Here is an 18,983-nt window from a genome sequence, read left to right as displayed (position 1 = left end):
CACCACCGCTCGGACATCCTAGACTCTCAGTTCGGGGATGGAAGTGAGCATGTCCACCTCTGATGCAAGGGGCCTCTCCTTGTCTCCCTGCTCTGCAACTGTTTGAACAAATAGGAACACTCCTGGCCGGGTAAGGGGTTCTGACCCTCAGCAGCTTGTGCGCCTCCTGTGACGGTTAATTTTGTGTGTCGACTTGACCGGGACCCGAGATGCCCAAATATTTGGTCAAATATACTGCCTGTTTTTGTGAGGGTGTTTGTACACGTGATTAACACTAAAATGGGTAGACTTTAACAGATCACCCTCCATAATGTGGGTGGGCCTCATTCGATCAATTGAAGGTCCAAATAGAACAGAGACTGACCCTCCCTGGAGTGAAAGAATTCTCTCCCTTCAGACACACCAGCAATATGGGCTCTCCCTGCCGGATGACCTAGTAATCGGAACGTCAGCTATCTGGGGATCCAGCCTGCCAGCCCATCCTCCAGAGTGGACTTGTTAGCTCCCACAGCTGTGAGCCACTTCCTTATAATAAATCTCTTTATATCTATTCTAACATCTACTTCCATGTCCTGTTTGTTTCTAATACAGCTAGCTCCCTAGGGCTTCCTGCCCCACCTGCCCTTGCCTGGGTAAGTTGGGGAGACATGTGCCCCCACTAAGTCAGGAGGCATGGAGAATGCAGAAGCTGGTGCCCCCACTCCACTCACACAGAAGGGCAGGTCAAGCCCAGCCTATAGTACCAACTTCCAGTCACACTTTTTAAAAAAAAATTTTTTTTTCCTTTACTGATTTTAGAGAGGGAGAGAGAGAGAGAGAGAGACAGAAACACTGATGAGAGAGAACATCAATTGTTGGCCTCCTGCATGCCCCTTACTGGGGATTTGGTGCACAACCCGGGCATGTGCCCTAACTCGGAATCCAACCAGCGACCTCTTGGTACACGGGTCAACATTCAACCACTGAGCCACACCAGCCGGGCTTGTCACACTTTTGCTGACTGTGTTCTGAGGGGCTGCACACTTCCCCAGAGGCTCCCTTCCCTCTGCTCACCAGGAGATCTCCCCGCGTCCTCCACCCCCCACCCACAGCCTGGCTACCTGGGAAGCAAGGACTCTTGGCCATGGGCTACTGGCTCAGCCCCTAATATTACACCAATAGCAACAACCCTCTGGGACACCTGGGGCATCCCTCCACACATGGTGACAAAGTTAGAAGTTAGGGCATTGGGCTGAAAACCTATTTATTTCAACTAAAAGGTCAAGGGGAGAAGTGTAAACATCTGTCAGTCAGGTCAGGAATGAGAGACAGTGGCCTGAGTGTTCCGGTGACCTTGGAAGTCCAACTATCTGAGGAGTACTTTTCTCAAGTGTCAAATGGGAACAAAGGGTAGGTGGCAGCCAGCCAAGAACCATGGTCCTTCCCACTACCCTCAGGATGCATAGGACTCCTTTGGTCCTTCCCACACCAAGAAAGGTGTCTCCCTGCAAATGGAGGTCGGGAAAGTGGCAGGTATGAGACGGGGCTCTTTCCTTGGCTGGGCCTTCAGGAAGGGGAACCTTGACCTTTGTGCCCAGGAAGAGGTCAAACCCCAAGCCAGCTGACACTGGGAGGTGAAACCCCTTCTAGGTTCAGGGCGGAGAAAGGGGGAGGCTGAGATCACACAGCCCATCCTTCTTCTGGGCCAGGAAGTACTCAGGGAGATTCCCACTAGGAAATGATGTACCCACTCCTTGGCTGTGACCCTGGTTGACCCAAGGTGACCAGACACATGGGCAGTGGGCTACCGTGAGGACATGACACCCAGTACAGGAGTCCGAGCCCAGTAGAGAGAAGGTGGCCTGGTACACAGGTGGGACACCTCAGTCCTTCTTGCCTGCAGGGACCACGTTGCGGGGGAGCAGCTTGGAGTGGCCTGAAGGGGCCAGCAAGGCCTCTGGAGGGGAGTCCAGCTTCACCTTATCCAAGACAGTCTTCTTAATGGCAGCTGGTGAGACCTTCTCCTGGTCAGCCATGGACTGCAGCTCCCTGGGGAAGCAGTGAGGGGGGTTGAGTACAGGGCTCCACCTCTTCCCTGAGCTCAGGTGTCCATGAGGGAAGAGGGAGCAGGGCCAAAGCTCCCAGCGCCTGCCAGCCCAGGGCCCTTGCACCTGCGGCTCTCTGCCAGCTACCCTCCCCTAGACTGCCGTCTGGCTCCCTCTCATCTCATTCAAATTGGCTCAGACTCACCAAATCTAGCAGCCCTGACTCTGAGCCCTCATTGCCCCGAGCACAGGACATGTGCCTGTCTCCACTGCAGGTTGGTGCCAGGAGGGCAGGCAGGGGGATGAGAAAGATGCCCGTCCATCCTCGAGACCCGAACTAGGAACGGCGATGTGGGGCCCCACACGGCAAACTCCATCCCGCTCTGGCTTTCTGTCACTATCACGGAGCTCTCACCAAGCCAGTGCGCTGCGCCGGCTGGTCTAACCTGCTTAATCTCCCCAACCAGGCCGGGTGGAAGGGTTATCACCAGACCCACAGAGGTTCTCCTGCAGGACGATGGTGAGGAGCACTGCAAACCGTACTCCTGGGAGCTCTGGGGCTCCCCGTGCCCTGCCCGCTGCCAGGCCAGAGCTCGATAAACATCTGAGTGAATGACTGAGCAGACTCAGGGCTGAGGGCTCTGGTATGCTGGGTGGGAGGCCAGGGAGCCGGCAGCAGCAGGGGCTGACCGTGTGCGGATACAGGAGGCCTCCACAGCGTTGATGAGCAGGGAGCGGAAACCCCCACTCTCCAGCACGTGCAGGGCGTGGATGGTGGCCCCTCCGGGAGAGCAGACGTTGTCCTTGAGCTGGCCTGGGTGCTGCTCTGAGTCCAGTAGCATCTTGGCAGCCCCCTGCAGGCAGAGAGAGGGGACGATGGCTGTGGGGCACCCACCTACATGCGCAGGACGTTGCCCACAGCTCCAGCCACCGTGGCACCCACTGGCCCTCCACCCATCCACTCCAGTGCACCAGCCTCTTGCCCCACCACACAGGAAAATGACTGACCAGCAGAGCCTGGGCCCCAAGGCGGACTGCCAGGCGCCTGGGAAGCCCCATCTTCACACCCCCATCAGCCAGGGCATCGAGGGCTGTGAACGCCTGCAGGGAGAAGGTGCCACTGTCCCAGGCCAGTTCTCCTCCAGACAATGGTTGTCCAGAAGCTCTGCCCAAAGCAGCCGGGGCAGGGAGGAGGGTGGAGGATAGGCAGATGTGCCCTGAGGTCCTCCCACCGCCGCCAGCTGCTGCCCACCCATCCGCAGTCCTCACATAGGCTGGGCCGCTGCCACTGAGCCCCGTGACGGCATCGATCAGGTCCTCCTCCACCTCCGTGCAGAAGCCCACACTACCCATGAGCTGCTCCAGAAGCCTGCCGTCCTCCACTTGGGCATGGGTGCCCGTAGCATACACGGTGGCCCCCTCCCGCACCACGACCGGCGTGTTGGTCATGCAGCGGATGACTTTGGGGGTCGGCTGGAACGCCATCAGCTTCTGGAGAAGAAACCAGCGGTGTGTCCATCCCAGCCCTGTGCCCAGCAGGATGTGCTGGGTGAGAGTGTGAACATGCTTATCTAACTGAGCATTTCTTGAGTTCTCACTGTGGGCTGGGCCAACACACCCATTTCACAGACGGAGAACCGAGGCACCAAGAGGGCCAGAGCTCCTGACCACTCTGCAGCACACGCTTCCACCCCCTCTCTAAACCCCACTGGGCCTGGACCCGCAGCACCCACCTTTTCAATGGAGTTGATGGTGACACCGGCTGCGCAGGACACCACGATGTGCCGGTTCTCGATGTCGGCGCCGATCTCGTCCAGGATGAACGGGATGATGTGTGGCTTCACTGCCAGGAAGAGCACGTCACTGTGCTGCACCGTCTCCTTATTATGGGGGGTTAGGTTCACCCCTATTTTCTGCGGAGAATGCCGAGGTGGGCTCAGCCTGCCCCCATAGCTGGCTGGACACCCAGCATCCCTCCTCCAAGCCGAGCTATAATGAGGACCAGCACAGAGGTTGCAGGGAGTGTGGGCCTGACCTGGTTAGGGGCTCAGGGAAAGGGGCTGACACCCTAACCACCCTTCCCACCCAAAAGAGGAGGAAGCATTCTGCTCTAGAGTGTGTTCCTTTTGCAAACAGAAAAGGGACACTGCATCCATGTCACAGCCTTGGCCCACCCCTCCTGGGACTGCTGCCCCAGGTCCCCGCCTTCTGCTCTCTGGGTGCAAGTGGTGGTCCCAAGCTGGGTACCTGTCCCACCCTTGGATCTAGAGCCCTACCTCAGCTATGGCAAACCAAAGCTGTATCAGCCCCAGATGTGTCTCACCTGGCCCGGCACTAGGACCCCATCTGCCCAGCCCCCACAGCTCCCCATACCAGACCAGCACCCCCTCCCCACCAGGTACACAGGTGCCCAATACCCACGTCCCAAGAGCACAGCAAGGTCTGTGAGATGCTCCGGCCCAGGGCCCCTCCTCTCGCTGGTGAGGCAGGCTGCTTCATGGTGTCCCCCTACTCCTGGCTCTCCAAGGTCTAGGCTGTCCGAACCCCCACCCCGGAGGCAGACACCTGCACTTACCCTGAGGGCAGAAACGGTAGCCAGGTCCATGTCTGGGGAGCTGGCCATTATCTTGTGGGCAGCCAGGACGCCTACAGGGAAGAGTTCCTCCCTCAAGGCCACATTCCCAGGAAGGACATCCCACCACCCAGGGTTAAGAGCAACCCCTGCTGGACCCCAAACACCCGGGGCTGCCATTTCCCACAGGCATGTTATCCAGACCCCCATCTTCTTCCCCCGACGGCAGAGGGGTAACCGCCCACCCTCGCGGGCTGGGTCCCCTCCTGGCCACAGGGCCTACCTGCTGCCGTGAAGCCTTTGGCCAGGGCCCAGGCCAGCTGGCCAGCCCCGATGAAGCCCACACTCATGGTGGAGCGCCCACAGCCCTCGGACTTGGCACCTGCTCCGCTGAGGTAGGAGACGGGGCAGGATCTGGCGCGGGAAGTTAGGTGGGCAGTGCCAGGCCTGGCCACTCCACCGCCGGCCAGCTGCCCCCCCTGCCCCCCTTGCCCCCGCCAAGCCGGTCTAACTTTCCCTACAGCTCCCGCCCAGTAACTGCTCCGACCCCCAGCTACAGCAGCATCCCCGACCTGCTCCCGAGGGTCCCGGGACAGGGAGCAGGGAGGAGCCAGCCGGCCTACAGAAGGGGTCGGGAGCGGCGGGCGGGAGGCGACCGCCCGGAGGCCCCCCAGGGGCAAGACCCTCCAGTCCTAGCATCCACCGCCCGGTGCCGGGGGTGCAGACGCGCCTCTGCCCCAGCGGGAAGCACGACCCAGCTGCGGGAGCCCGACCCCAGCCCCGCACCCAGTTACCGACTTACCCAGCTCAGGTCGCCCCCCGCCCGCAGCTCGGCGCCAGCCACGCGGCATCGGCGCCCCGCGGGCCCCTCCTCCGACGCCCCAGCCAATCCACAGCGCTGCCGACCGAGCGCCGGCCAATCCGGAGGCGCGGGCGGCGCGGAGGGGGGTTGCATCATCCGCTCGCTCAGGCCCACGCCCCCGCCAGCACAGCTCTGTCTCCCCGCCACCCCCTGGACAGGAGACCCAGGGGCCCCCGCCCCCCGCCCCCCGCATCCGCGCCTCCAGGACCCGGTCCCCTGGAACCCCTCCCCCGCCCCTGCTGCCCAGATCCGTGCACACCGAACCCCCCCACCCCCGTGCCTTTGTACCCCAGGCCCTCGGGGCCTCGCCCCCTGACCCGCCCCCCCCAGATCCGGGCCTCCAGGGCCGTACGTGGGGACTGAGGACGCGGGGGTAAGGGTCGGCGGAAGAGGGGTACTCAAGGAGTTGTTCTGGTCATGGGGCTCCCCACGCGGAACTCTGTCGTGGGCCACATGAACACGGACATGTCTGGTTGGGGTCCCCCACCTCGTGGCGGGCTCTGGCTGTGAGCCCAGACCTGTTACTAACACGACCATCACGTTTGCAGGAGTCCTACTGTATAGAATTTTTTCTTGCTTTTTTGCTGTCTTGCATATTTTGGTGGTGATAGCAGGAGGGGTGGAAACAGTTTGCCAAACAGAAACATTTAAAATCTGTCACTAGTTTGATACTGTATCTTGTGACTTTATTTTTTTATCCTCTCTAGAGCACATTTTTCCATTTTTTGTTCAGATAGAGTGGGAGGGAGAGAGAGGAAGAGGAGAGAGAGAAACATCAATGTGAGAGAGAAACATCGAGTGGCTGCCACCCACATGACTCAACCAGGGCCGGGGACAAACTGCAAGGGAGGTACGTGCCCTCAGCGGGAACCGAACCCGGGCCTCTCTGGACTGCAGGCCCACGGTTAACCGGCCAGGGCTGTTTATTATTTTTTTATTGTACCAGGAGGCTCTGAAAATGGAGAGAGCCCAGGCCTTCTCAGAATCCCAGGATCAGGAGGAACCGGGAAGTCTAGGTTATTCCCTTGCTTCTTCCGCCCAGAGCTTCTCCACAAGTCTCTTCTGGGCCAGACCCCTTTGGAAGTTGCATGACAACTCAGACCATAAGCCTGTTGCCATATCAACCTACCCAACAAGCAGCTTGAGGCAGGTGGTACACAGGAAGAGGACCCCACAGCGCCCCCAGCTCCCATAGAGCACCCCAGTGTCTCCTTGTCTGCACCGTCCGTGGAAGTCTTCGGCCCTGGGTCTTTGGGAGAACATGGTCTCAGTCGATTTCCCTCCGGAGGACAAGCTCAGGGTTCACCTGAGCTGAGTCGGCATCTGGGTTTGGGCAAGTCCTGGGTCCCAGGCAGCAGCAGGGTGAAGGCAAAGGAAGAAGTAACCCCTGTGGACAGCGCATCCTCCACTAGGGGAAGGGGTGAGCTGCTTTGTGTGATCGGTTCTGCAAATTAAATGACACGCTGTTCTAAAGCATATTTTCAGAATTACTCGGATGTCTGTGCCACAGGAGCAGGCTGTGACTTTTCTTTGACACAAGGACCGCCGCTGCCGGAGCACTGTGGAGTGATCATGTGTGTGGCAGAGTTCCAGGCCTTCAGTGGCATCTGTCTGTCCTGACCACTAGTCCTCACTCTCCCGGGAGGGGCTGCTCAGGGAAGGGGCCTGGATGCAAGCCCAGGTGCTCTCCTGACTGTGTCAGCAGGAACACCCCCAGGCCAGCCGCCTGAGGACCTTCCAGGCTCATCTCGAGCCCTGGATCCCCTCCCCTCCTCGGTCTTCCCCTTGGTCCTTGGTAACTTAGTGTGGGTGGAGCACTGGAGACAGAGGCCTCTGAATCGTGAGGATTGGGAACTTGGTGACAGATAACTCATTTCAGAAGTTTGACTAGAAAAGGAACGGTGACTGGTGTCCAGGTCTCCCTGTGAGCTGGGAGGGGTGTGGCCCGAATGCTCCTTTGTCACCTGGAAATGTGCCCCCTAAGCCTCAACCCTCCCTCAGCCAGTGGGGGCCCTCAGGACACCTCAGGACATGGGCTCCTGTCCCCTTTGGGAATCTGCCCCCTGGGGTGAAGGACCCCTGTCAGAGTGTCCTCCCTAGTGGGCTGGGGGCCCATTGTCTCCCACTCTGCTGGGCACCAGCACAGGGAGCCCTGGAGCCCCGGCCTGAAACCCGCTGGGGTTTTTCCACCACAGTGGGGCAGCCCCCCTCTGCCCACCGCTGTGCTTAGGGCCCCAGAAGCCCCTGCTGGGGTGTGGGTGCTGGTGAGGGCTGCTGGGAGGGGAGGACAAGCCTGCATCACCCCCTCTTCCCCATGCTCATTCTCACCCAGGGAGAGGACACTGCCTGCCCCTTCTCAGAGGCTGTCCCTCAGCCCCAGAGTACCCTGGATGACCCCAGTCCATCTCCTCCCTCAGCCAGACAGGGTCTAGGCTCTTCTCCTCCGAGCATGCTGGGGGTGGGGCAAGGAAGGCCCAGGAGGTGCAGACACTGCTTGCCGGAGCCAGGGTGCGAATCAGCTTTGACCTTTATTTCCTGCCCAAGACCCTGGACCAGTGGATGGGTTGAGGGTCCGCTGTGCTCTGGGGCGGCCAGCAGGCTGCTCGTGCCAGCCCAGGCTGGGCTACCGAGTAGGGGAACAGGCTGGAGTATGGTGGATGATGGTCCCAGTGGGCCCAGGTGGTCAGAGGCTGGACAAATGGACACTTGAACGGATGGAGGTCACGGGCCTGTGAGCACCAGGGAGGTGCCCGGTGCCCAGGATCTGTGTCCCAGTGGCTGCCCCAGGCCAGCCTCCCCTGGGCCCATAGCAGGTCCTGTGTGGGGGCCAATGGTGGGGGCCCTGCCTGGGTGGGAGCCCAGCTTCTCCTCAGCGTGCCTCTTGGTGGTGCTGCTGGCCTCCGGGGCCCTTGCAGGCCATCTGCATACTATCCAGCCCACTGAGGCCGCCTGTGAGGACCACGGTCCTGGCTCCGCTTCCACGTCTGTGGCCAGTAGGAGGCAGGTGAACTGGCGTCCCGATTCCGGCTCCTTCTCTTGGAGCTGCCGCAGACCTCCCCAGCAGGGCCCTGCTCCGATGGCTGTCCTGGCTGTCGCTCGAGGTTTGGGGAACTGCCCCCTGAAGGCTGGAGGAAGGGCTGGCCCCCATCCCCCTCTGCTGGCCCCGCTCTGGCTCTCTCCTGGCCTCCTTCCCAGCCCCTTCCCTCACCTCTGGGAATTGTCCCTTTTTCAGCTCTACTTAGGTTACCTAGCCCGAAGGTGGGCGCCAGACACGGATGGACATGCAAGGCTGCCTAAATCCTAGCCTCAGTGACCCCATTTGTAAAGTGGGGGTTTCTCGCGAAGGACTGACCGTCGCTGAGCCAGGGAGGGCCAAGAAATGGAGAGACAGAGACAGACAGGGAGGGAGAGGGAGCAACAGAGACAGAGGGCCGGGAGCTGCCCGGGGGAGCTCCTCCGGAGTCCTGCTCAGGGTCTCCGGCCCTTCTCTGCCCACCCACGCCTCCCGAGCCGCCAGAAGGCCAGGAGGCTGTGCTGGTAGCCTCCGCTGGCTCCCTCCCTCGTGGTGCCCAGACCTCGGAGAGCAGAGGTGGGCGGGCTGCTGCCTGAGGGGCTACAAGGTGGGCACGAAGCGGATCTTCTGGGAGTACGCGAGGTCAGCGACATAGAGGACCAGATTGACGTAGGTGAAGGTGGCCACCACCAGCTGGCTGTCCCAGGAGCAACTGCCTCTCGGGCAGTCGGGGGGCCGCTTGGGCTCGCCATACTTGGGGTCGAAACAGAAGACAGGCCAGATGACCGCAGCGCTGAGGTACAGCAGCACAGCCAGGAAGGTGTACACCACCACGATGCGGTCGAAGGGGCAGCCCGGGCCCCCTGTGTGGCCCATCACGCTCAGGGCCACCACGGCCACCGTGGCCAGGAAGCACAGGCTGTAGACGGCCACGCACCACTGGGTGGCCACGTAGCGCCCGTAGCGGCTGTCATGGACCAGTGCCCCAAAGATGATGCAGGCCACGAAGGCCTGGACGATCTTCAGGAGGCCGGACACCGTGGCCATGTAACTGGCCACCTGGCCCGGCCGTGCCCGGGTCAGGGTCACCTCCGCAGCGTAGGCCAGGAAGAGGAGCCCAGCGAAGACGCTGGCAGCCAGGCGGAAGTCCCTGGCCGCACAGCCCTCGGGCTCGGGAGGGCACTGCAGCCGGGTGAAGTACAGCGGGTAGATGACAGCAGCCGTGGCGGACAGCAGCGTGGCCAGCATGGCGAAGGCCGCGGTGAAGTTGCCCCAGGAGAAGCGCAGGCAGCCGTGCAGCCGGGTGAACTCGCAGGCCAGCACCAGGACGGAGAGGGCGAAGCAGAAGCCCCAGGCTGCCATGCAGAAGGTGCCCTGGATGCCCGCAAAGCCGCCCCGGTGGGCCACCAGGCTGAAGGTGGTGCAGCCGAAGGCCAGCTGCAGCACGCGGGCTGTGCCCACTGGGGACGTCACAGCACCCAGGTGCAGGTACCCACCCCCGGGGGGCTCCATGGTGCTGCCCATCTGGCCGGCCACTTCCTTGCCTCACACAGCGCCTGGCGGCCTGCGGGTTCCGGCCTGGCTGTGGCTCCTCTGTCTCCTCCGGGGTGGCAGATGCCAGCAGCCTGCAGTGGCATTGGCACTGACATTGCAGCTTCTCCACTGCTTGTGTGGGGGGGGCCAAGGCCCCCCCGGGGCTATAAATAGGCAGCGTGATCAGAGGCTGGGAATAGCAGCCTGTCCCCATTCCGGAGGGGGACATCTGACCCCTGTGTCCCACGCCAAGCCCCTGACAGGATTATTAACCCCTTCACAACACCTGTCGGTCATCTGGTAGGTTTCTCCACGGCCCACAGGGGAGGGGGAGGGAGGAAAGCAGAGAGTAACCACATCACTACTGGTCCTTTGAGCTCCGGCAGCTTCCAGGGCCTGTGTTCGGGGGGGGGGGGGGAGACAGGTGGGGGTGGCAGGAGGGGGAGGTGCAGGGGTAGTGGGTTTCTCTCACGTCCTTCCAGACCCGATGGTTTCAGGACCTGATGTCATTGTCCCTGGGACCCTGGCTCAGCTCTGTTCCTGGGGAGATGGTGCGGAAGGGAGGGGGATCCTGGAGACCCTGTGTCCCCTTCTTCTCACAGTCCCCAGCCTGACCTGGGGCCGAGTTGTAGCTGCTATTGGGGGGGGGTCATTATGGAGCCCTTTACTTGTCCCTACCAGACATGTAAACACCTAGAAAAATCTCAGCTCCCCCATTTTCAGGCTAAAAGATGGATAATGTATGAAATGTTTTTGAAAATGAAAAAATTTCTTTCTGAATGTGTGAGTCAGATATACCCCATCAACGCAGGAAAAGACACAGAAAAATCACCACGATCGTGTCACTGGTTCCGACCACTTTGAACATACAAAATATACATATCGTGTATATGTATAATTACATAATTGTATATAATTTTCCCCACTTTCATTTAGATAAATTTCATGTTTACAGAAGAGCCACGAAAGAGCACAAGGAACATCCTTTCCCCTCGATTCGAGAATCAATATTTTGACGTTTGTTTTCTCTCCCTCCCACTCATTGATAGTTAATAATCAACGATAATGTTAATTTTGTGAGGCGACCCGAGGTGTTTCCACGGACACCTGCTAAGAACGATGCCCTCCGACCTCCCACAGGACCTGAACGGGGTGCTGACCCCTGGGACACGTGAATAGCACACGGTCCTTATTCAGTTTTCTCTGCCTCCCGAACACGCTTTATGGCTTTATCATTTCCGCACCAGGATCTGATGAGGATTATGCGTTTGGCTGCTGTGTCTCCCAGGTTCCCTTATTCTAGAGCCGTTTCTGCTGTGTTCTGGCATTTCCTCACACTACGTTTTGGAGAGGCCAAGCCCGTGGCTTTCCCGACTGCCTTTCAGTGTGTGTAATTGGACTGTTTCCTCGCGGTTAGGTACCGTCCAAATGCTCTTCTTGGCTGGAAACCCACGTGGGACATGGCGCCTCCCGGGCAAGTCCACCACGGGGTTGTGACGTCGGTGTGTTCTTGCACCGGCAGCCTGGCCGTTTGGTTGGGGAATGTCCCTGCTGTACATTTGCCCAGGGGTGTCGTAGCTTCTGTGGGCAGCCGCTCTGAACACACCTCCCCTTGAGAAGGAGGTCGCTCTGGCTGTCTGGCCTAAGACTTTTTTAAAAAAATGTTTTTATTGATTTTTTTAGACAGAGAGGAAGGGAGAAAGAGAGAGAGAAACATTGATATGAAAGAGAAACATCGGCCCTGGCCGGTTTGGCTCAGCGGTTAGAGCGTCGGCCTGCGGTCCGGAGAGACCCGGGTTCGGTTCCCGCTAAGGGCGCGGACCTCGGTTGCAGTTTGTCCCCGGCTCTGGTCAGTCGTGCGGGTGGCAGCCACTCGATGTGTTCCTTTCACATCGATGTTTCTCTCTCTCTCTTCCTTACTCTACCTGAACAAAAAATGGAAAAATGTCCTCGGGTGAGGATAAAAAATAAATAAAATTAAAGAGAAACATCGATCGGCTGCCTCCTGCACACCCCCTACTGAGGATCGAGCCCACCACCCTGGCATGTGCCCTGCCCGGGAATCAAATTGGGACCTCTCAGTCCATGGGACGACGCTCAATCCACTGAACCACACCGGCTGGACTATTTCCTTACATGTTTTTTTTAATCCTCACCCGAGGATATTTTTCCACTATCTTCAGATAGTGTGGGAGGGAGGAAGGGAGAGAGAAACAGTGACGTGAGAGGGACACATCAACTGGTTGCCTCCTGCACAACCCCAACCAGGACTGGGGACGAACCGCAACCGAGGCACATGCCCTTGACCGGAATCAAACCCGAGACTCTGGTCCACAGGTCTGCGCTCTAACCACTGAACACACTAGCCATGGCTATCTCCTTAGTTTTTAACCTATGTTCCTTTTCTGCTCCAGGGTCCCAAATGACATTTAGCGGCCACGTCTCCACAGGCTCCTCTGGGCTGTGACTGCCCCTCAGACGCTCCTTGTTTTGAGTGACCTTGACAGTGCCCAGTGCAGACTGTCTCTCTGTTGGGATGTGTATGACGTTTCTCTCATTATTAGTCTGGCCATGTGGATTTAGGGGAGGAAGACCACAGAGGCAAAGTGCCCTTCTCATCGGTCATGTCAGGGGTTGTGCCCTCAACATGACTCATTATTGTTGATGTGACTTTGTTCACCTGGCTGAGGTGTGTTTGCCAGGTGCCTCTTCTGTGGAGTTTCTCTGTCTCCCCCTTTGCATCCTGTCCTTTTTGGGAGGATGTCACTATGCTGGGATGCGGGGTGATCCCTCTCCTTGGGGTGAAGGGAATCGATACACATTATTTGGAGCTCTGCAAAAGAGATTTATACTTTGGGTTATGACCCCAAACTACGTTTTTTGTTCTGTTGCTGAGAGTTCCAGCTTTGGCCACTGGGAGCCCTTCCAGGGTCCCCATGTCCTCTTGCACACCCCACAGAGTTGGGGGGGTGTTCATTTTAGCACCCCCTTGCTTCCTTGTGCTCCAGGTCACTGCAGGCTTGCGTTTGTCCAAAGAGCCCCCTTCTGTGACGGGGGAGCCGCGTGAGACCACGTCTGGGTCTGGTGCGTGTTCCTTGCTACAAGGTGTTCTTTCACAGTTTGTAACAAATATTTGCATAAACAAACACTGTTATTCAAACAATGTTTACAATTTTTGTAAAACAGCCTACTGTGAAACTAAGTAGTTCACAGTAGATCAAATTTTACCAGAACCCCTTGGTTTACTCTCCTCACTTCTCACCATGGCTTTAAAATTTCCAGCCCTGGCCGGTTTGGCTCAGTGATTAGAGCATCAGCCTGCGGTCCGGAGAGACCTGGGTTCGGTTCCCGCTAAGGGCATGTACCTCGGTTGCAGTTTGTCCGTCCCTGGTTGGGTTGTGCGGGTGGCAGCCACTCGATGTGTCCCTTTCACGTCGATGTTTCTCTTTCTCTCTCTCTTCCTCTCTCTCCCTCCTGCTCTATCTGAACAAAAAAATGGAAAAATTCTCTCGGTGAGCATTAAAAAAGAAAAAGAAAGAAAAAAATTGCCAGGAATATGTTACAGGTTTTTGTTTTTGTTTTCTTTCCCTTCTGATGAATGTTTTCATTCACTAAACGGATTTCTCTGCTGTATTTCCAGAGTGCTTGGCCCCTATAGGCCCTGACAAGTGGTGATGAGAAGGGAGCCCAGCTGGTGTGGCTCAGTGGTTGAGCACTGATTCATGGACGAAGAGGGCGCCGGTTCAATTCCGGGTCAGGGCACATGCCCAGGTTGTGGGCCTGATCCCCAGCGGGGGGCGTGCAGGAGGCAGCCAACTGATGTTCTCTCTCATCAATGTTTCTCTCTCTCTCTCCCTCTCTCTATAAAATCAACAAAACGAAAAAAAATTTGCCCTGACGGTTTGGCTCAGCGGTTAGAGCATCCAGAGAGACCCGGGTTCGGTTCCCGCTAAGGGCATGTACCTCGGTTGCAGTTTGTCCCCGGCCCTGGTTGGGTCGTGTGGGTGGCAGCCACTCGATGTGTCCCTTTCACGTCGATGTTTCTCTTTCTCTCTCTCCCTCCCACTCTATCTGAACAAAAAATGGAAAAATGTCGTTGGGTGAGGATAAAAACAAAAATTTTTTTTTTAAAGAGAAGGGAGAGCAAAGTCCTTGTATTTTGGAGTTTACCTCAGACCCTAAACCAGGTAAGTATGGCACTTTGAATAATCGAAGTGTGGTATATGGAGAAAGGGAGCACGGGACGAGAGAGGGAAACGGAGAGAGGGAAATGGGGGTTCCTCCTTGGGGGGACCAGTGAAGGCCACTCGGAAGAGGTGACAACTTGATTGTGTGACTGAGTAGGTCCAGGGAGGCACTGGGCACAGGTGTCCTCACAGGGACGCAGGTGCTCAGTGGACACAAGAGGCTTGGGTGCCCAGTGTTTGGGAGTGAGGGTGCTGGCCGGAGACCTGAGTGGTCAGGACAGCAGTGCAGGGCCCAGAGGTCGGAGGCCTCTGGAGCAAAGGGAAAGCAGAGGACAGGCGGCCACTGTGCGTCTCGCCAGGCGTTCGGATCTTTTGAAGATTTTTTAAGCACAGAGTTGAAATTGGAATCAGTGTTGACAGTGAGTTCAAGTTCCAAGCTTCAGGCCCCCGGCCAGCAAAGGTCAGCTCCGGCCGGTTATGCTACAGCAAGGCCGTTGGTATTAGGAAAGCCTGGCCCCTTTTTATTTCATTTTTTATTTTTTTATCCTCACCCAAACCGGCCAAACCAGCCAGGGCGGCCAGGGCTATTTTATTCTTATTTATTTATTTATTTATTTATTTATTTATTTATGTACCTGCCCTCAGCGGGAGCCGAACCCAGGACTCTCCAGTCCGTGGGCCGACGCTCTAACTGCTGAGCCAAAGCAGCCAGGGCTCTGACCCCTTTTCAAATAGATTTAATTTTTCAGAGCACTTTCATGTTCACAGAAAAATGAGCAGAAGGTCCAGAGATTTCCCTTGGCTCCCCCATCACCAGCTCCCCCGCCACAGGGTGCATTTGTTACAATGCTGGAACCTACGGTGACATGTCATCATCGCTCAGAGTCCATAGTGTACGTTACAGTTTGTTCTGGGTGTTGTACGTTCTCATGGGTTTGAACAAATGTGTGATGACCCATGTCCACCATCACCATCCCATCCAGAGTAGCTTCACTGCCCTAAAAATCCTCTGTGTCTGCCCTGGCCGGTTTGGCTCAGCGGTTAGAGCGTCGGCCTGCGGTCCAGAGAGACCCGGGTTCGGTTCCCGGTAAGGGCACGTACCTCGGTTGCAGTTTGTCCCCGGCCCTGGTTGGTCGTGCGGGTGGCAGCCACTCGATGTGTCCCTTTCACGTCGATGTTTCTCTCTCTCTCTCTTCCTCTCTCTCCCTCCTACTCTGTCTGTAAAAAAAATGGAAAAATGTCCTCGGATGAGGATTAAAAAAAAAATGCAAAAAAATAAAAATGTCTTCGGTTGAAAAAAAAACCCTCTGCGTTTGTCTGTCCCTCCACCCTGATCTTTCCTGTCTCCATGGTGCTGCCTTTTCCAGAAGGTCACAGAGCTGGAACGGCACAGGGGGCGCCTTCTCAGACGGGCTTCTCCCACGAGTAAAGTGCATCGTGGGTCCCCCCATGTCTTGGGTCCCCCCCACGTCTTGTCGTGGCTGACAGCTCATTTCCTCCTAGTGCTGAACGGCTTTCCATGTCTGAACGGACCCCCGTTGGTTTTATTTGGTCACCTACAGAGGGACACCTTGGTGGCTTCTGTCCTAGAGCTTTTGCTCTTACGGGAACCATATGATGGGGAAGTGGCAGGTAGCGACATTTCCAGAACAGTGAAGAAGGCAGAGCAGGAGGCCCTGCGCGTCACACTGTGCCACCGAGCACTGCAGACATGATGGCCCCCATGGCCTCGTGTGTCCTGGGCCCCTTCTGTCACTTGTCCCGCAGCGAAGCACCGCGTGGAATGACCACCGGGCCGAGGTGGCCGCAACTCTTCCTTCTTTGCAGGACCGTGGGGACAAAGTGTTCATTCACTTGGTGAAACCCCACCGGGCCTAACCCACAAGTGTCCCATTTGATGAACTGGCCACACCAGAGACACACAAAGCTGCCCCTGAGCCCTGGAGTCCACCTCCGGGGGAGCAGGACGGCTGCGGAACCCTGGGAATGGGGTTGATGTGGCTGCTGCCCTCCCCGCACAAGGAACTGGTCTCTGGGCAGCACCTCCCAAGGCCCCGCCCAGTTCTGCTGGTACTGTGGCAGGCCCCCCTCTGAGCAGTCAGTCTCCCAGGCAGGTGGGGACCCTCTCTGGTCCTCCTGTCGCACAGGGAGTCCACCGTGGAGTGGGAGTCATCTTTGTGATCCTCCTGGGAGGTCTGAGGAGGGGACTACTCCCCTAAACAAGCAGCTACCCTGGTACCCCTTCTTTCTTCTCCAGCCTTTGGCCACTCCACCCCTGACCTCACTGTCTCCCACTAGGGCTCCATGGGTCCCCCAGAAGATGCTGTGGAGACCACAGACGGGCCACTTAGCTTCCCCTGGGGAAGCTGACACCGCTGAGTGGGCTCAAGGTGGAGGCCCAGGCTGCCCTGATGTGTGTGGGCAGAGCTCATCAGACCCCAGGGCACACCCCCGGTCTTGCTGGGGCAGAGGGATCGAGTTCTTGCAATTGTCCCTGCTGTGGGTACGAGGCTGTAGGCTCCCTGACATCTGTGGTCTGAAGCCAGGAGTGGAGCCCAGGCTGACGTGGCCAGGATCCTCACTCTGTCTCTTACAACCAGTCACAGAGCCTCTCTGGGCCTCAGTTTGTTTATCTGTATTTGGGGCTTATGATAAAATCTACCTGTAGGGCAGCTAGGGGGAATGGGTGTACCTGAAGGTACTTAATGCAGGGAGTGCTCAGGAAGCCCACCCAATGGACAGGAGACGCATCCCGCCTCTGCGGTTTCTCCCGGAGATGTGTTTGCCCACGTGCACGGTGACGTAAACTCAGGTTATCCGTCGCTGACTGGTGATGTCCCACCAGCACGACGCTCTGTGGGCCCCAAGGTGCTGTGCGAAGTGACCACAGCGTGTGTGGGTGTGTGCACGTCTCTCCTGGGGGCTGGGTCCTCGGACCGTCCACAGACCTGGTACTGACACCACTGCTCTCGGGAGCTGAGCCAGGGGCAAGGCTTTGGGTGGATGGGGATCTCGGGTTTGATTCCCAGTCAAGGGTGTGTGCCTGGGTTGCAGCTTTGATTCCTGGCCCTCGTTGGGGTGAGGCAACCAATCAATGCGTCTCTCTCACATCCGTGTTTCTCTCTCTCTCTCCTACTCTCCCTCCCTTCCACTGTCTCTAAAAATCAATGGAAAAAATATCCTTGGGTGAGGATTAAAAAAATAAAGGTAGCCCTGGCCGGTTTGGCTCAGTGGTGAGAACATCGGCCTGCGGTCCCGAGAGACCCGGGTTCGGTTCCCGCTGAGGGCACGTACCTCGGTTGCGGTTTGTCCCCGGCCCTGGTTGGTCGTGCGGGTGGCAGCCACTCGATGTGTCCCTTTCCCATCGATGTTTCTCTCTCTCTCTCTTCCTCTCTCCCCCTCCCACTCTACCTGAACAGAAGATGGAAAAATGTCCTCAGGTGAGGATAAAAAATAATAATAATAAAAAAATAAATAAAAGTAAATAAATACTGTGCAAATTTTTTTTTATGCTCACCTGAGAACATTTTTGCATTTGTCTTCAGATAGAGTGGGAAGGAGAGAGGGAGGAAGAGAGAGATACATTGATGTGAGAGAGACACATTGAGTGGTCGCCACCCACAAGACCCCAACCAGGGCAGGGGAGAAACTGCAGCCAAGGCACGTGCCCTTAGCGGGAACCAAACCCGGGGTTCTCTGGTCCATGGACCAATGCTCTAACCACTGAGCAAAACCGGCCAGGGCACGGTGCAAATTTTTAAGAAAATGTTAGCTGAGCCCTGGCCAGTTTTGCTCAGTGGTTAGAGTGTCGGCCTGTGGTCCAGAGAGACCTGGGTTTGGTTCCCGCTAAGGGCACGCACCTCGGTTGCAGTTTGTCCTGCTCCTGGTTGGGTTGTGCGGGTGGCAGCCCCTCAATGTGTCCCTTTCACGTCGATGTTTCTCTCTTTCTCCTTCCCACTCTATTTGAACAAAAGGTCCTCGGGTGAGGATAAAAAAAGAAAATGTTAGCTGAGTAGGGAGTGATATCCCCCTTCTGGGGCGATCATGTTTTGACTGGAGATTGCTGGTGGTGACAACTTTCTGAGTGTGCAAGCGCTGAGTGTGCAAATGCCAAGCTGTACACTGTGAAACGACGCTGTGAGTGTCACGTGCGTGTCCCCTTGACAGCAGAGTGGACAGAAAGGTGAGCTGCTGCTCCCTGGGGCTGGCTCTGTGCTGGGCATGGTCGGGTGGGTGTGCAGAGCAGGGCCTCAGGGAGGGTCCCGCATGGGACCTGAGGCTGGCTGTGGGCCTTGCCCCCTGTGCTATGCTGGCCTTGGGGGGAGGTCGGGGGCAGGAGAGGGGGTGCTAGGTGGGCCACTTCCCGTTCAAATAAATACGTCCTCAGGGAGAAATTCATTCGTTGTCTTTTTTTTTCATTATTTAAAAAATATATGTTACAAAACAATATCATTCATCATATATTTCTTATTTTCCTTTTTTAAAAAATTAAAGTAATAAAAAAAGTCACTTTATAAAATAATACGAAAGGGTGGGAGAGGCTGGGGCTGGCTGGGGCTTCGGGCTGGGGCTGTGGAATCCAGTGCTCTGGCCCCCACCGAGGGCTGGAGGCGGGCGGGCGGGCGTCGGAGGGGCCCCGAGGCCACAATGAGTCAGGCGGGGCCTCCTCCAGGCGCTGGCAGAGGGGCAGTGAGGGCGGCTGGGGGTGGGCGTCCAGCCCCAGCGTGGGGGACGGCAGGGCCCTGTCTGTCCTGGGAGGGGCAGGAGGGCCGCGGGGCCCTCGGCAGGACTC

General features: G+C 57.5%; 2 protein-coding genes across 5 annotated transcripts; both read right to left on the bottom strand.

Moving 5' to 3' along the window:
* Nucleotides 1-886: 886 nt before the first annotated feature.
* PYCR1 (pyrroline-5-carboxylate reductase 1) lies at nt 887-5,451 on the bottom strand. 4 transcript variants are annotated; one of them, XM_036268262.1, is made up of 8 exons: nt 5,399-5,442; nt 4,880-5,010; nt 4,600-4,670; nt 3,758-3,937; nt 3,294-3,515; nt 3,033-3,125; nt 2,715-2,878; nt 887-2,028 (listed from the first exon to the last, which is right to left on the bottom strand). In XM_036268262.1, the coding sequence occupies exons 2-8, from the start codon at nt 4,944-4,946 to the stop codon at nt 1,863-1,865; spliced, it is 963 nt and encodes a 320-aa protein (XP_036124155.1). In that variant the 5' UTR covers nt 4,947-5,010; nt 5,399-5,442; the 3' UTR covers nt 887-1,862. The 4 variants fall into 4 exon arrangements, 3 of the variants coding, with proteins under 3 accessions (XP_036124155.1, XP_036124154.1, XP_036124157.1); XM_036268261.1 differs by having other exon boundaries at nt 3,033-3,515; nt 5,399-5,451; XM_036268264.1 differs by lacking the exon at nt 3,033-3,125 and having other exon boundaries at nt 5,399-5,440.
* A 3,167-nt stretch (nt 5,452-8,618) lies between these two features.
* MYADML2 (myeloid associated differentiation marker like 2) lies at nt 8,619-10,119 on the bottom strand. Its single transcript, XM_036269010.1, has one exon. The coding sequence runs from the start codon at nt 9,993-9,995 to the stop codon at nt 9,072-9,074; it is 924 nt and encodes a 307-aa protein (XP_036124903.1). The 5' UTR covers nt 9,996-10,119; the 3' UTR covers nt 8,619-9,071.
* Nucleotides 10,120-18,983: the final 8,864 nt, after the last annotated feature.

Source organism: Molossus molossus, unplaced genomic scaffold (assembly GCF_014108415.1).
Source record: "Molossus molossus isolate mMolMol1 unplaced genomic scaffold, mMolMol1.p scaffold_m16_p_19, whole genome shotgun sequence".
NCBI classification, from domain to species: Eukaryota; Metazoa; Chordata; class Mammalia; order Chiroptera; family Molossidae; genus Molossus; species Molossus molossus.
Note: the sequence above shows the minus strand (reverse complement) of the source record. Positions and strands in the feature narration are given on the sequence as shown.

Coding starts and splice junctions, on each gene's coding strand:
- PYCR1 (XM_036268261.1), bottom strand. CDS start 4,946: ATGAGTGTGGGCTTCATCGGGGCTGGCCAGCTGGCCTGGGCCCTGGCC. Junction 3,516..3,757: donor CCATCAACTCCATTGAAAAG/GTGGGTGCTGCG, acceptor TTTCTTCTCCAG/AAGCTGATGGCGTTCCAGCC. Junction 2,879..3,032: donor TTGGGGCCCAGGCTCTGCTG/GTCAGTCATTTT, acceptor CTCTGCCTGCAG/GGGGCTGCCAAGATGCTACT.
- MYADML2 (XM_036269010.1), bottom strand. CDS start 9,995: ATGGGCAGCACCATGGAGCCCCCCGGGGGTGGGTACCTGCACCTGGGT.